At 41.6% G+C, this 15971-nt stretch overlaps 1 protein-coding gene across 1 annotated transcript in view; it reads left to right on the top strand.

Annotated features, from left to right (window-relative positions):
- The window catches only part of ppp2r3a (protein phosphatase 2, regulatory subunit B'', alpha), a 158296-nt gene that overhangs the window by 132607 nt on the left and 9718 nt on the right, over positions 1 to 15971 (top strand). Inside the window, exons 4-7 of the mRNA XM_036565447.1 lie at positions 8140 to 8406; positions 9926 to 10029; positions 12366 to 12468; positions 13263 to 13337. Coding sequence (XP_036421340.1) covers positions 8140 to 8406; positions 9926 to 10029; positions 12366 to 12468; positions 13263 to 13337 — 549 coding nt within the window. The remainder of the gene's footprint in view (positions 1 to 8139; positions 8407 to 9925; positions 10030 to 12365; positions 12469 to 13262; positions 13338 to 15971) is intronic.

Raw genomic sequence — 15971 nt, forward strand, 5'->3', positions numbered from 1 at the left:
GACATGTTTGGTGTTTGAAGTTTGCTTTTTTAGTTTTAGCACTGGAGGCTAATGTAGCTTACAAGTAAACAGTGCTAGCAAGTTGTTAACATCAAGACCTTCTGGACCTTCAGAGAAGACCTAATGATTTCTGCAATGTCTATAATTTTTAGTTAATTTTTATTTTTACTGGAATCATCTTGTTTTATTTAAACTCGGGAAGTGTTGTAGTAATACTCATTTCATTTTTAAGTTTTGGTTGGAAACAAAAGATTTAAATTCATGAAATGCCCAATGGCAAATTGTCCAATCAGGATTGTTTTATATGTGGTATCTAGGTAGATACAGCCAAGCCAGCTCTCCTATTGGTTAGGCCTTCAGGACCCGATATGAAGGCCTTACACATTAGATCAACTACCAACATGGTCTGATTTACAATGGAAACCAAAAACATGACTCTTGTTCTTCTGGAAGTTCTAGATACATCACTAACTGTGAATATGAGTCCTAGTCTAAGCAGTGTTCCGGTTAGTCGTTAGGAATGTTAAACAGCGGCGGCAGTTCTATGCCAGGACTCTTTACTGGAAGAATCACAAGATTCAGATCAAACATACAGAATTTGTCTTTTACAAGCTTCTAATGTTCATGCTTATTCCAGAATGGCCAAAAAATGCTCATGTGAATTAGTGTTAGTTACACTAGCATGCTACTAGACTCCCATAGGGGCACTGGCAGAAATTAGAATTATTGTAGAAGTGTTTTTTCCTCAATTTTGACCAAACTGAATTCATAGTTCACCACAAATTAGCATGGTGCTAACTGCTGGATTAAGTCATCACAAACTCATCTCAAACTGTGTGGAGTTGTTAAGTAATCTCTATTACATTTGATTATGTGGTTCTGACCTTGTAAGACATACTGCCATCTATAAACAGAGACTTCACAAGTACGCCACAGTTGCAGCCATCATCAGAGTTTTATCCTTACTTTTGTCTATTTTTATAGATAATAGGATGTCTTTCAGTGAGTGACAACATTCCTCTGATGTCACCCTATTAACTACATTTGGCATAATGTTGGGATAATGTTGTAAATTTGTGAACAGCTTCTTTAAATGGATGTTGCCTGGATTCCTCAGGATCTTGTTACCCCTGGGGCAGAAGAAGCGTACAGTTTTACTCTAAATGAGACCATCCCACCTAGAACTAAACCAACTAGAAAACCAAACAGAACTCTGTCTGAAGACACCAAGTGTTGAAATTTGCTGCAGGCTGATGAGACTTTCCTTCACTCAAGGGCCCCTTTTGACCTTACTGAGGGAGGGTGACAGTTGTGGCTTATATGCTAATAATGTTAGCGTTAGCTGCCGAAGTAGACCTGAGGTAGACCCCCCTCTCTTAAACTCCAAGACCAAGCAAATCCTGGTGAAAGATGATGAAGGTCTGGGAAAACAGAAAGGAGGAGACATTTTGGGGTCAGTAACCCCTGTCTGGTCCAGCTTGTGGGTCAGCCATGTGAGAAATGAGAGTGATGGAGTGGAGGTGTTGTAGCAGTGACCTTAGGACCAACAAAAGCACTGCCGGTTCCAAAGAATCCACCCAGGCAAGGTGACTCTTCACTGGAGTAATATTTTTCATCAGTGAGGGGCACTAAAGGCTTGCTGGCTCCGGGGCTGCTTGGCTCTCTGCCGTGGTTTTTCAAGCAACAGGAGATCCAGTTACCTAAAAATACTCCAGCCCCAGGATTGTGGTCTTCCTCATACAAAGCATGCTTGATCTTCCTGTAATAACTCACGTGCCATGCTGACTTTGACCTGGTTGATGGCAGGATCATATCCTTGCTGCATTTGGGAGATGGCTATGGCCAAGCTTGGTCCCGTGTGCCAAAATGTAGTTTTTTTTTCTGCCCTGGTTCAACCCAATTGAAACTTGATAATTGGACAAAGAATTAAAACAAGTATGTTACAGCAGGGAAAATCCTAATTTACACACTTCCTAGAGTTACCAGAAGAGTAGACAGAACATTTTTGATATATCAAAGGTGCCGAACAGAGAGGCACTCATGTTTTTTCTTTCTTGGCACTTTCTTGGTGGTATGAAGTAGTGTGTCTGGCTATTTTGGACTGGGATAAAGATGTAGGGGCAGTGGGGAAATTTTCGTCTATTAATATCTTAATCAACGGATTAAGCAACAGATGTTATATGAATTTAAATGCTATTCTGGCTTTGTATGGTTAAAATCAGAATGTGGAGTTGGCAGTGTTAGTTAAGGTCTCTTGAAAACGAGATCTTGGATCTCAGGAGACTTGCCCGGTATAATTAATGTTAATTAAAGCCATCAATATAGACTGGAACCATTCATGACCCCTGTCTCTAGGAATTAAGGATTGCTGGTACTGATTATTATGTACTGTTGTTAGTTAAAGTAAAATGTCTTGTTAGCAGAACAGGAGATCACCATAGCTGTCCAGATAAGTGTAGCTCTGTGGATCTGTCATTCTGGATTTGGATTTGGATCAGTCAACGCATGAATGTTCATTACATGAACTTACGGTAGTTAGAACTGATCTGGCTAATGGTGTTAGCAGCAGTCGAAGATGCCCACCCTGAAATCTTGATGTGTTTGATATTCGTCTAACAGCTGCCGGAGACAGGGCAGGGAATTGTGGGATAGCTATGTGCAGCTGAAATGTCAGGAGGCCTCCTGTACACAGAGTTATTTATAAGACTGAAAGGAAAGGGGAGAAGAGCTACAGGACTGGGGACTCAGTTATGCAAAAACATTAAAGTTCCTCTGTCTGTATTATTCACTCTGTGCCTGCGTAAAGAGCTCAGCAGGCCTCTCCACTGATGACATTATTAAAGGACGGCTTTGGTTCAGCTCTTCCCAATATTAAGTGCATTATTTGCACGTTTTCGGCCTGGCAGTTCTTGTGAACAGGCACAAGATGTCACTATAGCTGTGGTGAATGTTGTGTTTTCATTTATGCAGTAGTAGATATGTGGGATGGCTAAATACGATCTACAGGAATGTCTTAAGCACATACGGAAAATATCTTAATCAGTTCAGGGCAAACGTTCATGAGTCCACGTTTAGAAGTGAGTAGGTATCAGAGTTGCACCATGTATAGAAAGTCAAGTACTTTTTCAGTACCATGTGGCCCATAATTTGGTATTTCAACTTTCAGCACTTCATTTAAATAAACAATTCCATTCCATGAAATTGCATGTAAAAACCACTTTTGCTTCCCTAAAGAAACTTTCAATTGATTATTCTTTGCAAATGAGATGTGTGAACGTGAAGAACCTTTTCAAAGTTTAAAGAACCTCCATATAGTGTAAAAAATCCATATCAATTAATGGTGGAACCATATGTCCAAGACTAGCTTTATAGGAGTCTTTAGGCAAATTAAATTATGCAGGCAAATGCCCACATTAGCTCATAGAAGCATCACTGAAGGGAATTGTTGAATGAGTTTTGTATTGAGGAAGATACTGAATTCATAAGCAGACATTGATTAAGCTGCAAAAAATGTGAATATTTATCTGTGTTCAAGCCAGGAAATATTGTGGGCCATTTCTCAGACCCAGATTAAGCCTAAGCCTGGACTAAAAAGAATTTCTGAAGGTAATTCTCCATTGACACTGAAGTTTCAAGATTAGGCTTAATCCGTGTCTGGTAAACTTTCACTAGTTGTTCAGACAATGATCAGATATTTTTTTATCGAGCATTGTGATCCCACTTTGGGTATCAGTACCTAAAACGAAATTCTAGTTTCTTAGAAAGCCCCACTTCTTTGATGTTGGTCTGACCGGTCAGGGACCTTTGGCCTGGCACATTGTCGTTGTTGCAGGGTGTCATAATTAGGGTATAATTGGTAGGCACCAATGGAGAATAGCTCAACCGCCAGACAGAATTCTTCCTATAGTGCTCACCAGCCCAAGACATCTCTGATTCATGATGCAGATCTGAACCATGTGGTTCCTGAATCAGTTTCTTTGTCAGCGTCTCTCTTTTAAAGTTAGTTGTTCTTTATCTGCATCCTGGTGGACCTTGGCCCTGCACCTGCGTAAACTCAGGAAGGGCTTATTAATGACCTGAATCATTCATTCATTCAAGCATGTTAGAGTAGAAGAAAAGGCCAAAATATGCAGGATCAGGGTCAGGATCCACTGATCTAGGGCTGCCAGTCCCAGAGGGGGTTGGTACACTCTTGGAATTGATGCACTCCAAGGGTGCAGAAGTGCTAGAAAAAAGCTTGCAGCCTCCTTCCCCCTCCAGTCCCAAAGTGTACCCCATGAACTTGCTGAAGCCGGATCTCTGTATCCAAGCTATTGCTGCCCTCTCTCTGCACGCTGTGTGCGTAAACAAAGTCATGATCGACAGCAGTTTGCACTTGCCGACTAACTTTAGCTCCTGTGGCCACAGAGGGGTGGGGGCTTCCTTTCCCATAATGCATCTTTGCTGATCCACGCACACAGGCACGAACGGACATCTGACACAGCTGACCCCCTCAATCCCCACCCAGCCCACCCCTGTGCTCAGCCTTTTGCTTGTCAGGACAGGGCAGGCGGAGATCGGGACTTGTCTGGGAGGCAAACCCCCTGCGAGGGTCATGTTTCGCAGAGCTGGGAGCCACTGGATGTGGACTAGTTGAGTTTGCGAGGTGTGTTTTTATGTTTTGTGAAAGGAAGGCAGGAGCCTGAAGGCCTGGCACTGGTGCTGCAATGCTCCTGAGCTCCAGATGCCCTGCTAGCAGCTGCATTTCCGGGAGCCTCTCCATGCGCCAAGACCCAACGACCGGAAAGCCCTGGACAGGACCCTGCGAGTGAGAGTTTTTCGTGTGAGTGGGTGAGAGGGTGCTGTTTGTAGTGGACGACCTCGAGAGAGGAATTTGAAGGGAAATCAAGAAAAAGTGGGAGATAGGAAGACACTGGCCAGAGAGGGTGTCCTGCAAACCTGTAAACGGAAGTGACCATAGACACTGGGAGTAATCTTACTGATTTCATTTGTGGGTTTTGGTTTATCTCTCTGGACACCGCAACCATGATGATAAAGGAGGCCTCGCTCAGGGAAGACCCTGACCTGCGGGGGGAGCTGGCCTTTTTGGCCCAGAGGCTGCGATTTTGTCCTGCCGTCGCGATTCAAGAAGAGACTCAAGTCTTTCCAGCAAGCGCAGGTCAGTAGGCAGGGGCCTTGTTCAGTTCCGCAAAGGACCACTGCAGCTAACTCACGCATGCCAGGGAAGACAAACTATTCACAGGCAGATACCAACATGTCTATTAATAGTGCAGCTGGGGGTTGAGGGTGGCAAAGGTCTTCAGGAATACAGTGTCCAAGAGAATGTTGCATACAGAAGCTTTAGGCAGATAAGGGAGGGTGGGCAAGCCCCCAGCTACAGCTGTTGTGCTCAATACATACTGTACACCAACCTGAACCTGCACCAAACTCAGTGTAGGACTGCATCTTAATGACTGTATCTATAATCACTTAACCTTGGCCGATGAATTGACTAATCTCACCACTGTGCCTACTTTGATTCCTCTAACTTTGCTCTCTAAGTTTCATCTGTGTGACAAATGATTTATTCTTCTTTTATGGCTAACAAAACAGTAGAAGCCCTATTGCCCCCTACATTTCTAGTTAATTGTAATCTATCAGAATGATCACATGTATCATACAAACAAAAGAGACAACATTTGTAAGCGAACAGTGCATCAACAGTAAAATACAATCAGTGGCGGCACTTTGATGAGGCTTACCCACTTTTATCGTTGGCCCACACAGAAATTAACTTTCAAGATTAAAATCTTTTGAATAAATAATCAAGAAATTAGAAAACAATTAAAACGCATTCTAGAAATATGACATATTCAACATTTATTTTTTTACATTAAGCAGTCAAAATCTCACTTTAACCAATAACTACAACTGTACATGAGAGAGCGTCGCTCCTTCCTGAACCTCCAACAAACTCTCCAACACCCAGATGCAGTTTTAGCGTTGAATCTAGACACTAAATCTCATCACTTTGGTATACAAATTTGAGTTTTTGAGCTCTGGGTTTTATGCATTCTAATTGACTAGCTGAGTTTTAAGTGTTCTGAATGATGATGTTGAACACGCTTCGTTTTTTGTCACCTCTATCCCAAAATCAGCAGGAGTGAAAGTTTGACCCACAAAAGTCTCTAAATTGCAATCCTGAAGCTGCTGCGTGACATTTTCCATGATCAGTGTTGTCGGCTAATCATTAGCTCTACTCCAGCGCAGCCAATCCTGATGCAGTCAGAACTTGCTGGTCTTCCGGATTCCTGTTCCAGGGCAGACTGTACTCCTGATTCTTTCCTCAGGCTGAGATTAAACTCTTGCATTGTACAGAGTGTGATCTGTGCATCACACCTGCCTCTGGCATTTAACCTAGCAGACATTTAACCTTCAGTGGGTGTTGCAAGGGTCCTTTGAGAGAACTCATGGTGAGAGCAGACATCAGCTGTCACTGCCCCATGGTGTCCGGCGTGTAAATTAGACTGTATGCATGCCATGCTTTGAGACCAAAACAGCACACTGCACTTCCCCCCTCTTGGTTGCTGTCAGTGGCTTGGAGATGGAGAACATTGTTTGATTTGTTCTGCTGTCTATCCTGAATTCATTAGAAAAGGTTGCATACTTTAGCCTCAAGGTTGTTTACACTCTGGAGTACTATACCGGCATAGCAATAAAAATAATAGTTTAACAATTGTTGCACATGAGACTAAGTGTCAGAGATTTCCAGTGTCCTGTTAAGTAATTTTACTGAATGTCCCCAAGAAGGTTCCCAAGTGGTATTGGTTCCCTGTCTTGGGATAAGGATTCAGGTGGAGATACTCACTGATGGTTCCTTTCAGAGCCACGGTGGATAGATCCCACCTACACAAGGCAAAGGAAAGGCTGCTTTTACAACTGTGCTGGGTTATTTGCCAGCTCATGATAAAAGCCATAAGCATGCATAAAATATAATTTATCAGATGACAGTCTTGGTCCTTGAGGCCCACCAGGTGGACCACATTTTTTCTCCTTCCCGGCTCCCAGCACAAATGTACCAGCTGCTTTAAGTTCTTGATTTCCTGGCTCGGGTGTTTTAGCAACTGGAACCCACAGCTGTCCTGGGATCCCCTAGAATCGGATTGCTTATCGTTATCACATTATTGGCATTTACAATATTGATATTGTGGAAGGCTGAAATATACAGATATGCCCTCTAGCCAATCTCAGTGTTGTTGCTTTGTACTATGAGCTTTCTGATCAATCTTAGATATTCCAGATTCCAGCTTTTGTAGGCATTTTGAAGAGTCAAAGCATTCAAGTGATCCGCTCCACATCAATGTTTTAATACATTGCAAGATAAGACAATCACAATATGTAGCATTGTAGCAGTTTAGTTCTTGTGCTGCCCTGATTGTGATGTCTAACTGGTGAAATGGGTTCCTGGTATCTGGAGTAAGTGTGGAATGAAAGGATGTTGTGGATTGCTTGTTTTCACATTACGAAGAAAGCTGATGCCGCAGTGGCACTGATTATGGACCGGTATATGTTCTGGTGAAGCCGTTATTCAGAGACTCTGTAAAATCCATACAAAACCCACACTTGTTCTAAGTGTTCGTTATGGAAACAGTCCATGGTTTTGAACAGAATTGAGGAACAGGCACCTGTTGCTGATGGTTATTTGGAGCATTTCATTTTTTGCTGTAATCAGTAGATACTGAACGTGATACTGGAGCAACAATTGTTCGATAACTACTATGAATGATAATCTACAATGAATTGTTCAGGGTCTACTATGAGTTGTCAGTGTCAGTAACTACAATAAATTAAGTATCTACTATAAATTATTTGGTGAATAGCCAGACCCCGACTAAGACAAAGCTTGGCTAAAAACAACTTTCAATATTGTTTCACCATCAGCACTGCAATTTAGTCCCACAGGCCTGCCAACATTGACAAGATCATTGCCAAAATCAAGACAGCCTTCACCAAGTTCGTAGAGGAGAGGACCAGCATAAGCCAAGCCTTAATCCATGTCTAGAAAACCGTTTAAAAAATACTCTGAAAAGAGTTTATTGGGTTAAACAAGTTCTTAAGCTGTTTTTGGCTCATTCTCTCCATCTCTCTTTCTCTGTCCAGATCCAACCAGAGAAGAAACCCGGAAGTCCTCCTCCAGCACCAGCTCCAGCTCCGTCCACCCCGGTCCCCCGCTCCCCCTCCCCACCGCCAGCCAAAGTGGTGGTCACCCCTCCTCCTCCCTCCATAAACATTCCACGCTTCTACTTCCCAACAGGCCTTCCAAACTGCGCTGCCAACTATGACGAGATCATTGCCAAAATCGAGACAGCCTTCACTGAGTTCGAGGAGGAGAAGGCCGACATTTACGAGATGGGGAAGATTGCGAAGGTGCACATGGAGTGAATTACAGTGTTTTTTTTTTCTGGTGGTGATGAATCAGTGTCTCTAGCCTCGTGTCAACGGCTCTACATCTTTTGTTGATAATACTGATTTGTCCTCAAGTGCCCTAACACTATCATTTCAGCCCAGCTCTGAGGAAAATATAAGCAATATTGCCTCATATTTCATGGCAGTGTCCAACCTCAGCATGATCAGCAACAGTTTTATATCACTTGATATCCTTTACATTTGACAGGAGCATCTGAATGAGTTTCTTTGTTTAGCAAGAACAGATGCACAAGTAAATTTCTTGGTGTTGGTTGATCAGAAATAGATGTCACTCCAAAGTTAAATAATAGAGTCGATAGAAATATTGTGAATAGTATGTACAATTGCATTATAAATAGGATGTGCCTCGAATGGTATGTACAGTTGCATTATGAGTGTAAGTGGTACATGCATATTTATACATGCACTACTGTTTGAAGTTTGGAATCGCTTGTCATGTTAGTAATGGTTGTTATTTTATTCAATAACATCTTACGCTGATTGAAACACTCTAAGCTAGACACCAGCAGTTGTTTTAATATTTATTTCAATATTTTAGTATTTCATGGTAACATCAAGAAATTTACAGTAATTCCTTGATAAGTTCTCCAAGTTCAAGTTCAAAATTTGAGACATTCTGAATATTAATTCTATTCATTCTGGATGGCAGCTTTCTCAGTCATTTTAGAATCTCCTACTGCTCTGATCATCTAACATTATTTTATTTACAGTTTGCGACTAATTATCTGAAAGCTTTGAAATGTCATATTAGATCATTTTTTTTACATTTATTTCAACTATTTCGTTTTATATAATTGAAAACTTATTGCAAACTTTTAAAAGGTACTGTAGTTTTTCAAGAATAATTAATAATAGAGTAGATAGATGTGCCTTAAATGATATGTACAGTTACAATATAAAGATCAATTGGAAATGCACATTTAAATCCAATTAAGGATGTGCAGTTTTTCAGTAGATTTATTTTATAGGCAGTGCTGTTAAATGTGAAGGTCCAACAGGTCACAGATGCAGAAAAGCTTTTATAGGACGTTTATTAAGGCTGGGAGGAAAAAAGTAAAAAGTTAAAATTAGCGCTTAGGTCTTTAGGGCTGCTATATGAAGGAGGTCAAATATATGAAGTCCAGCCAAAGAAGTCATGCTGGTAGACACCAATGCAAATTTCTGTCAAGCTGAGTTTTATTGCAAAATATTTTTGCCACCAAAAGTCACACAAAGCCCTTGATTGCAGCAGTTTTCATCAAAATTACTGTGTTTTGCTTGTCAAGCTAGTGTGACTGAGCTTTTAGTCTTGTTTTAGCCTAGTCTACTAGAACTATCCTAGCTCACAACTGCAGTTCTAGTCCAAGCAAATGTAATGTGCTTTAGAATATGTACTGTAGTGGAATACATTGTTGAGATATTTGAGTAAATGCAGTGGTGATACTGTAGTTAAAGTGACTTAGACTGTTGTTTTTTTCAGGCATGCGGGTGTCCGCTGTACTGGAAGGCCCCCATGTTTAACTGTGCAGGAGGAGAGAGGACGGGCTTCGTCTCTGTCCACTCCTTTATTGCAACCTGGAGGAAGTGAGTGACCCCTGTTCTCAAACTTTATCACCCTACACATAACTCAGACACTCACCTTAGTTTGGTGAAAAATCTAATCTTTTTAAAATCTTCTATTAAATTACGAAATAAAAGTGAGTGTGGCTTAAAATTTAGAAGTGAGTGTGGAGTACTGGAAGTGGGTGTATGTACTGGCTGCAACGGAAGCAACAGCATTAATAAAATGCACACAGACAACCAATCTACAGTCTAGGTTTGGTACAGGCATGCTTATTGGCTCACCAACACTAATAAAATTGCAGACTTTGGTAATGAATAAAAGGGAATACTCGATAGTGTTGAAGTGATCGACACCATAAAAGTACTGAATTTCAATACCCAGCCCTAGTCCTCATGTAGACCAGAGATTCTTAACCCAGGACCTTAACTCAAGGGCTGCTGCTCCTGATCAGCTCTACCTTACCTGGCTTACAAAACATCAGGTGTGTTAGGATCTAGAACAGATCCAGTATGTGGAGTTGTGTTAGGCTACTCATTTGAGAATTTGTAGTTTAGACCATAGTTTCCCAATTCAGTCCTCAAGAACCCCCAGATGGTCCACATTTTTTATCTCTTCTAGATGCTAGCACACCTGGACCAGGAAGTAATCAAGAATCAAATACTTGGACCAGGTGTGCTGGGAGATGTGGACCATTTGGGGTTCCCTGGGCTGCACTGCAACAGTGGTCCTGGTGTTGCCCTGTCCCACATATTTTAGTGTGTCTAAGCTTCAGATCATCTAATTAACATGTTTACCTAAGCTGGGTCAGGTGTCAGGGAAAATGCAAATTTGTGCAGGGAAGTTCATTCTCAGAAAAAAACGTCACTGGGGTGATACTCTTCACGTCACTGGGGTGGTACCCCTCAATTCACTGGAATGGTGCCCCTCAACTCACTGGGATGTTAACCCTCGATTCACCGGAATGGTACCCCTCAATTCACTGGGGTGTTACTCTCAAGTCACTGGAGTGGTCCCACTCAGTTCACTGGGGTGATAACTCTTAGGTCACTTGGTAGGTACCTCTCAAATTACTGTAGCAGTATCCCTCAATTCACTGGAATCATACCCCACAATTCGCTGGGGTGCTCCTGCTCAGTTCACTGAGGTGATACCCCTTAGGTCACTAGGGTGGTACCTTTCATATTACTGGAGTGGTACCCCTCAATTCACTGGGATGCTGCTCCTCTAGTCACTGGGGTAGTACCCCTCAGATCACTGGGGTTGTACCCCTCAATTCACTGGAAAGGTGCACTTCTAGTCACTGGGGGAGTGCCCCTCAAATCACTAGGGTTGTACCCCTCAATTCACTGGAATGGTGCTCCTCTAGTCACTGGGGATGTATTCTTCAAATCACTGGGGTTGTACCCCTCAATTCACGTGAATGGTGCCGCTCAAATCACTGGGGTTGTACCCCTCAATTCACTGGAATGGTGCCCCTGAAATCACTGGGGTGGTACCCCTCAAATCAGTAGGGTGGGACTCTTCCACTCACTGGGGTGGTACTTCTCAATTCACTGGGATGGTGCCCCTCCAGTCACCTGAGTAGTACCACTCAGATCCCTGGGGTTGTACCCCTCAATTCACTGGGATGGTGCTCCTCTAGTCACTGGGGTAGTACCCCTCAAATCACTGGGGTTGTACCACTCGATTCACTAGAAAGGTACCCTTCTAGTCACTGGGGTGGTACCACTCAAATCACTAGGCTTGTACCCCTCAATTCACTGGAATGGTGCTCCTCTAGTCACTGGGGTTGTATCCTTCAAATCACTGGGGTGGTGCCCCTCAATTCATTTGAAGGGTGCCGCTCAAATCACTGGGGTTGTACCCCTCAATTCACTGGAATGGTGCCCTTCAAATCACTGGGGGGGTACCCCTCAAATCAGTAGGGTGGTACCCTTCTATTTACTGGGGTGGTGCCCCTCAAATCACTGGGGTGGTACCCCTCAAATCAGTAGGGTGGTACCCTTCTATTTACTGGGGTGGTACCCCTCAAATCACTGGGATGGCACCCTTCAAATCACTAGGCTGGTACCCTTCCAGTCACTGTAGTGGTATCCCTCGAATCACTGTGATGGCACCCCTCAAATCACTGGGGTGGTACCTCTCAAATCACTAGGGTTGTATTTTAGAGGGTACATGTTCATTGGGGATTGTCATGTCCCCTTTATACTGACCATGTTGTACAAATCTTTAGAACCACTAATTTAGATGATATTTTCATGTAGTTCAACATGACAGAACACTCTCTGACTCTTGGTTGGTTTTATATATAAATATATAATATACTGAAAGTCTGTATCTTCTGCTTCCTCCACAGGTTGTTACACAGCTGCTATGACGACGCATCCAAGTTTGTTTACTTGCTGGCCAAGCCGGGCTGTAATTACCTGGAACAGGAAGACTTCATCCCTCTGTTACAGGTCAGTTCTGCAAGTGTATGTGTGTGTTCACCCCTGGGCACCATGACTGTGTCTAAGTTTATGCTTTGTAATGCTGATAAGTAACGCTTTGTTTCTTTTTATCACTATTTAAATAAATTATATGTATAAAGCCCATTAAAAACAATTGTTGAACAAAATGACAAACGTATTTTCTTCACCTGAAGACCATTTCATTTTTACATGATCCAACCTATATGTTTTCCAACCTCTCTTTATCACTTAGGCTGCTTTTGTAGCTCAGCCCTTAAGACTGATATATGTAAATGAGCTCTGTTCTGATTAGCTGCCCTGTTTTGTGCCTCATTCCAAAAGCAGTCCGAGCAGAAACACTCCTTATTACTTCAGTGTAAATGGGCTGAGCTAAACTGCAATAGGCTGAATAGACAGATGTAGGTTAATTAGTTGGTGACACCAAAGAAACAATAAAAACAGGATTTTTTGCAACTTAGTTTCCATATTTCTGTACAATTTGAAAATGTACCATGTTTACATACTACATTTCAAAAAACTATATTTTTTTTATATTGACCTGAAAATTAACATATATAACATCAGCATACAAGGCAGGTATAAATACATATGGTTTATGACACTGTATGACCTACAGTTGTCAGTAAACATGGAATAAAGGAGGTCACATAGATAAACTCAGTGGTAGAATTAATAATAAGTTAATGCAAAGAAGATTGTATTCAGAATGTGTCATGTTTTAAAAGCACTCCTACAGATCACGGGTAGGATGTTCATCTGATTGTGGTGTGTTGTCTTTTTAGGACATCGTGGACACTCACCCAGGGCTGACGTTTTTAAAGGACGCTCCAGAATTCCATTCCCGCTACATCACCACCGTACGTGTCTTTAATAAGAATATGACGGCAGCGTAGTGGCAGACATCTACATCTCTCAGGATTACAGCAGCCATTTCATAGACACTGCACTGTTAATGGGGAACCATTAGAACCATTTACTGTTAATTATTCTGTATCTACTGTAAATTATTTCTTTATTTCACCAACTACCACATATTATTCAGTAATAACTATAAATTATTTGGTAATGACCTTGTATTATTCATGCTCCGCCCACAATTCTTTTCTTTTGTAGCTACTGTTGTAAAGGTGAACAAGAACTCATTCAACCCTACATTTAGAGCTAACATTAGCATGGTGGCTAATTCATCACATTCATTATCCAACCTGCCTAGTTTTGATTAACTACAATGGCACCATCCCACTTGGTACTGTAGCATTTTAAACTGGAATCTCAGTGTTGTATAGAGCCTCTACACACAGATGCAATTTCCCATTAGGCTGAATGAATAACCGACTCTAAATGTAGGTATTGTGATATAAACTGAGTCTGTTCTACAGTTTCTCATTAGGCTGAATGAATAACCGACTCTAAATGTAGGTATTGTGATATAAACTGAGTCTGTTCTACAGTTTCTCATTAGGCTGAATGAATAACCGACTCTAAATGTAGGTATTGTGATATAAACTGAGTCTGTTCTACAGTTTCTCATTAGGCTGAATGAATAACTGACTCTAAATGTAGGTATTGTGATATAAACTGAGTCTGTTCTACAGTTTCTCATTAGGCTGAATGAATAACCGACTCTAAATGTAGGTATTGTGATATAAACTCAGTTCTACACTTTCTCATGAGGTTGAATGGGATTTTTTCCAGAGTTCTTGTCTAACCTTACAACAGTAGTTTGTGGGCGGAGCCTGTAGATAAAAATTACTCCCGTCGAGTAGCGTATGAACTGTTTCACGTCTGTCTGTCTGTCTGTCTGTGGACAGCTGGAGCACGTGTATGTGTGTGGGGTGTTATGGGGGTTTGCAGCGTTAGTGAATCCTGACATCACGGAAAGACTGAAACAGCAGGTCGCCGCCCCCAGCCCCACACACGCCCATATTTAGCCACTTCCTGTTCCTCCAGCTGTCCCTTTGCTCCCCGGAGCCTGAAACTACCAGGAAACGTTCCATGGTCCTGAAACCGGAGCGCACTGCTATTGTCACTGAAGCCTCACTCTTTTAGACAGCTAACTATTCTCACTCACAGCAGCTCCACTGATACTGGAGTCGTGTATAGAGCTTTACACCGGACACCTTAACCCTGCTGAGATATCCTGTCCTTTAACTCCACCTAACCCAGGGGACACATTCCAACCTTTCCTTAACCCTTTAGAAGATTAACTACAGTGCTGTGCAGCACAGACAGAAACAAGTATAGCAGAAAATCACACAGAAGCCTCAGCAGCTAAATCTACTCTCAGCTGTGGTCAGTGAGTCTCTCTTTCCCTTTATTCCAGCTTCCATTCTTCTCAGGAGACTCACTTTCAGTTCCTCAAAGAATCTGCAGACACACCTCCAAAGTTCAGTCTTAGAAGCTGGTTGATCATTTTCTGAAGTAATCAAACACATTCAGTGGTGTTGAGGTCCGGACTCTGGGGTGGTCAGTCCATCGTGCAGCTTCTTTGTTTGATGTGTCCGTCTCCTTTTCTCAGTGAGGTTCTTCTTGATCAGCTACACATCCTTTCAGACCCACAGCGCTGAGTCGTCTTCTCACAGTGGAAGGATGGACAGAAACACCTGTGGATGTTTTCAGATCTGATCAGCTTGATTTTCTCCTCTCTCTCAGAGATGAAAGCTTTAAGTGCTGTTTATCTGATGGGGGTAGTTTTGGGGTTGACCAGCTCTTCCAGGTGGTTTTTAGGAGCCTCATTTTCTCTGCAGCTTTTTGTAGATAGTTTTTCACTTGTTTACTTTTTCTGATCTCCTCAAAAATCTCCTGAAAAGAAAATCATGTCTTAGTAGCTGTTTTGACTGGAAATTGGATAATTAAAGGATTGTCTCTTTGCACAGTACTGTATATAGATAACTCTGTTCTGAATTACATTTGTGTTCAGTATCAACAGGTTTGTGTCTTCACTTCTGTTTTTTTCTTTTTTTTATTTCATTTTTTCTTTCTAAAAAACAAGATTGTGGCATTTATAATGTGTTGTATGGCATACATAATAATGCCTTACAATACCCAACATTACACATAAGTAGGTATAGCTGCATGCATATCACTTTGTAAAGCTAAAGTATGGTGTATAGTTCTGTAATATATTGTAATATCTTTTCACAAGAATATTATAGACAATAATGTTGTAATGTAGCATTAATAACACACAATAGGCCTTTTTGTTGTTGTGTTATGGAACCTGACTTTATGAAGCCATGTACTCTTGCGTTGTTAGGTGTTATTTATGTATTTATGTAACTACTTTTCAACAATTATACAGGCTTGTGGTAGGCATTGTGAGGTGTTATATATATGATATAAATACATTTAGAATATAGGATTCAAATTAAGTGTTACTCAAATCATAAAAACACATATGCAATTTAAAGTCAGAAATAACTAATAAAAAGTTACAACATGATTTTGTTATCACCAGCAGTAAGTGCCATGCCTAAGAGTTAATGTGGATA

Source organism: Colossoma macropomum, unplaced genomic scaffold, assembly GCF_904425465.1.
Source record: "Colossoma macropomum unplaced genomic scaffold, Colossoma_macropomum, whole genome shotgun sequence".
Lineage (NCBI taxonomy): Eukaryota > Metazoa > Chordata > Actinopteri > Characiformes > Serrasalmidae > Colossoma > Colossoma macropomum.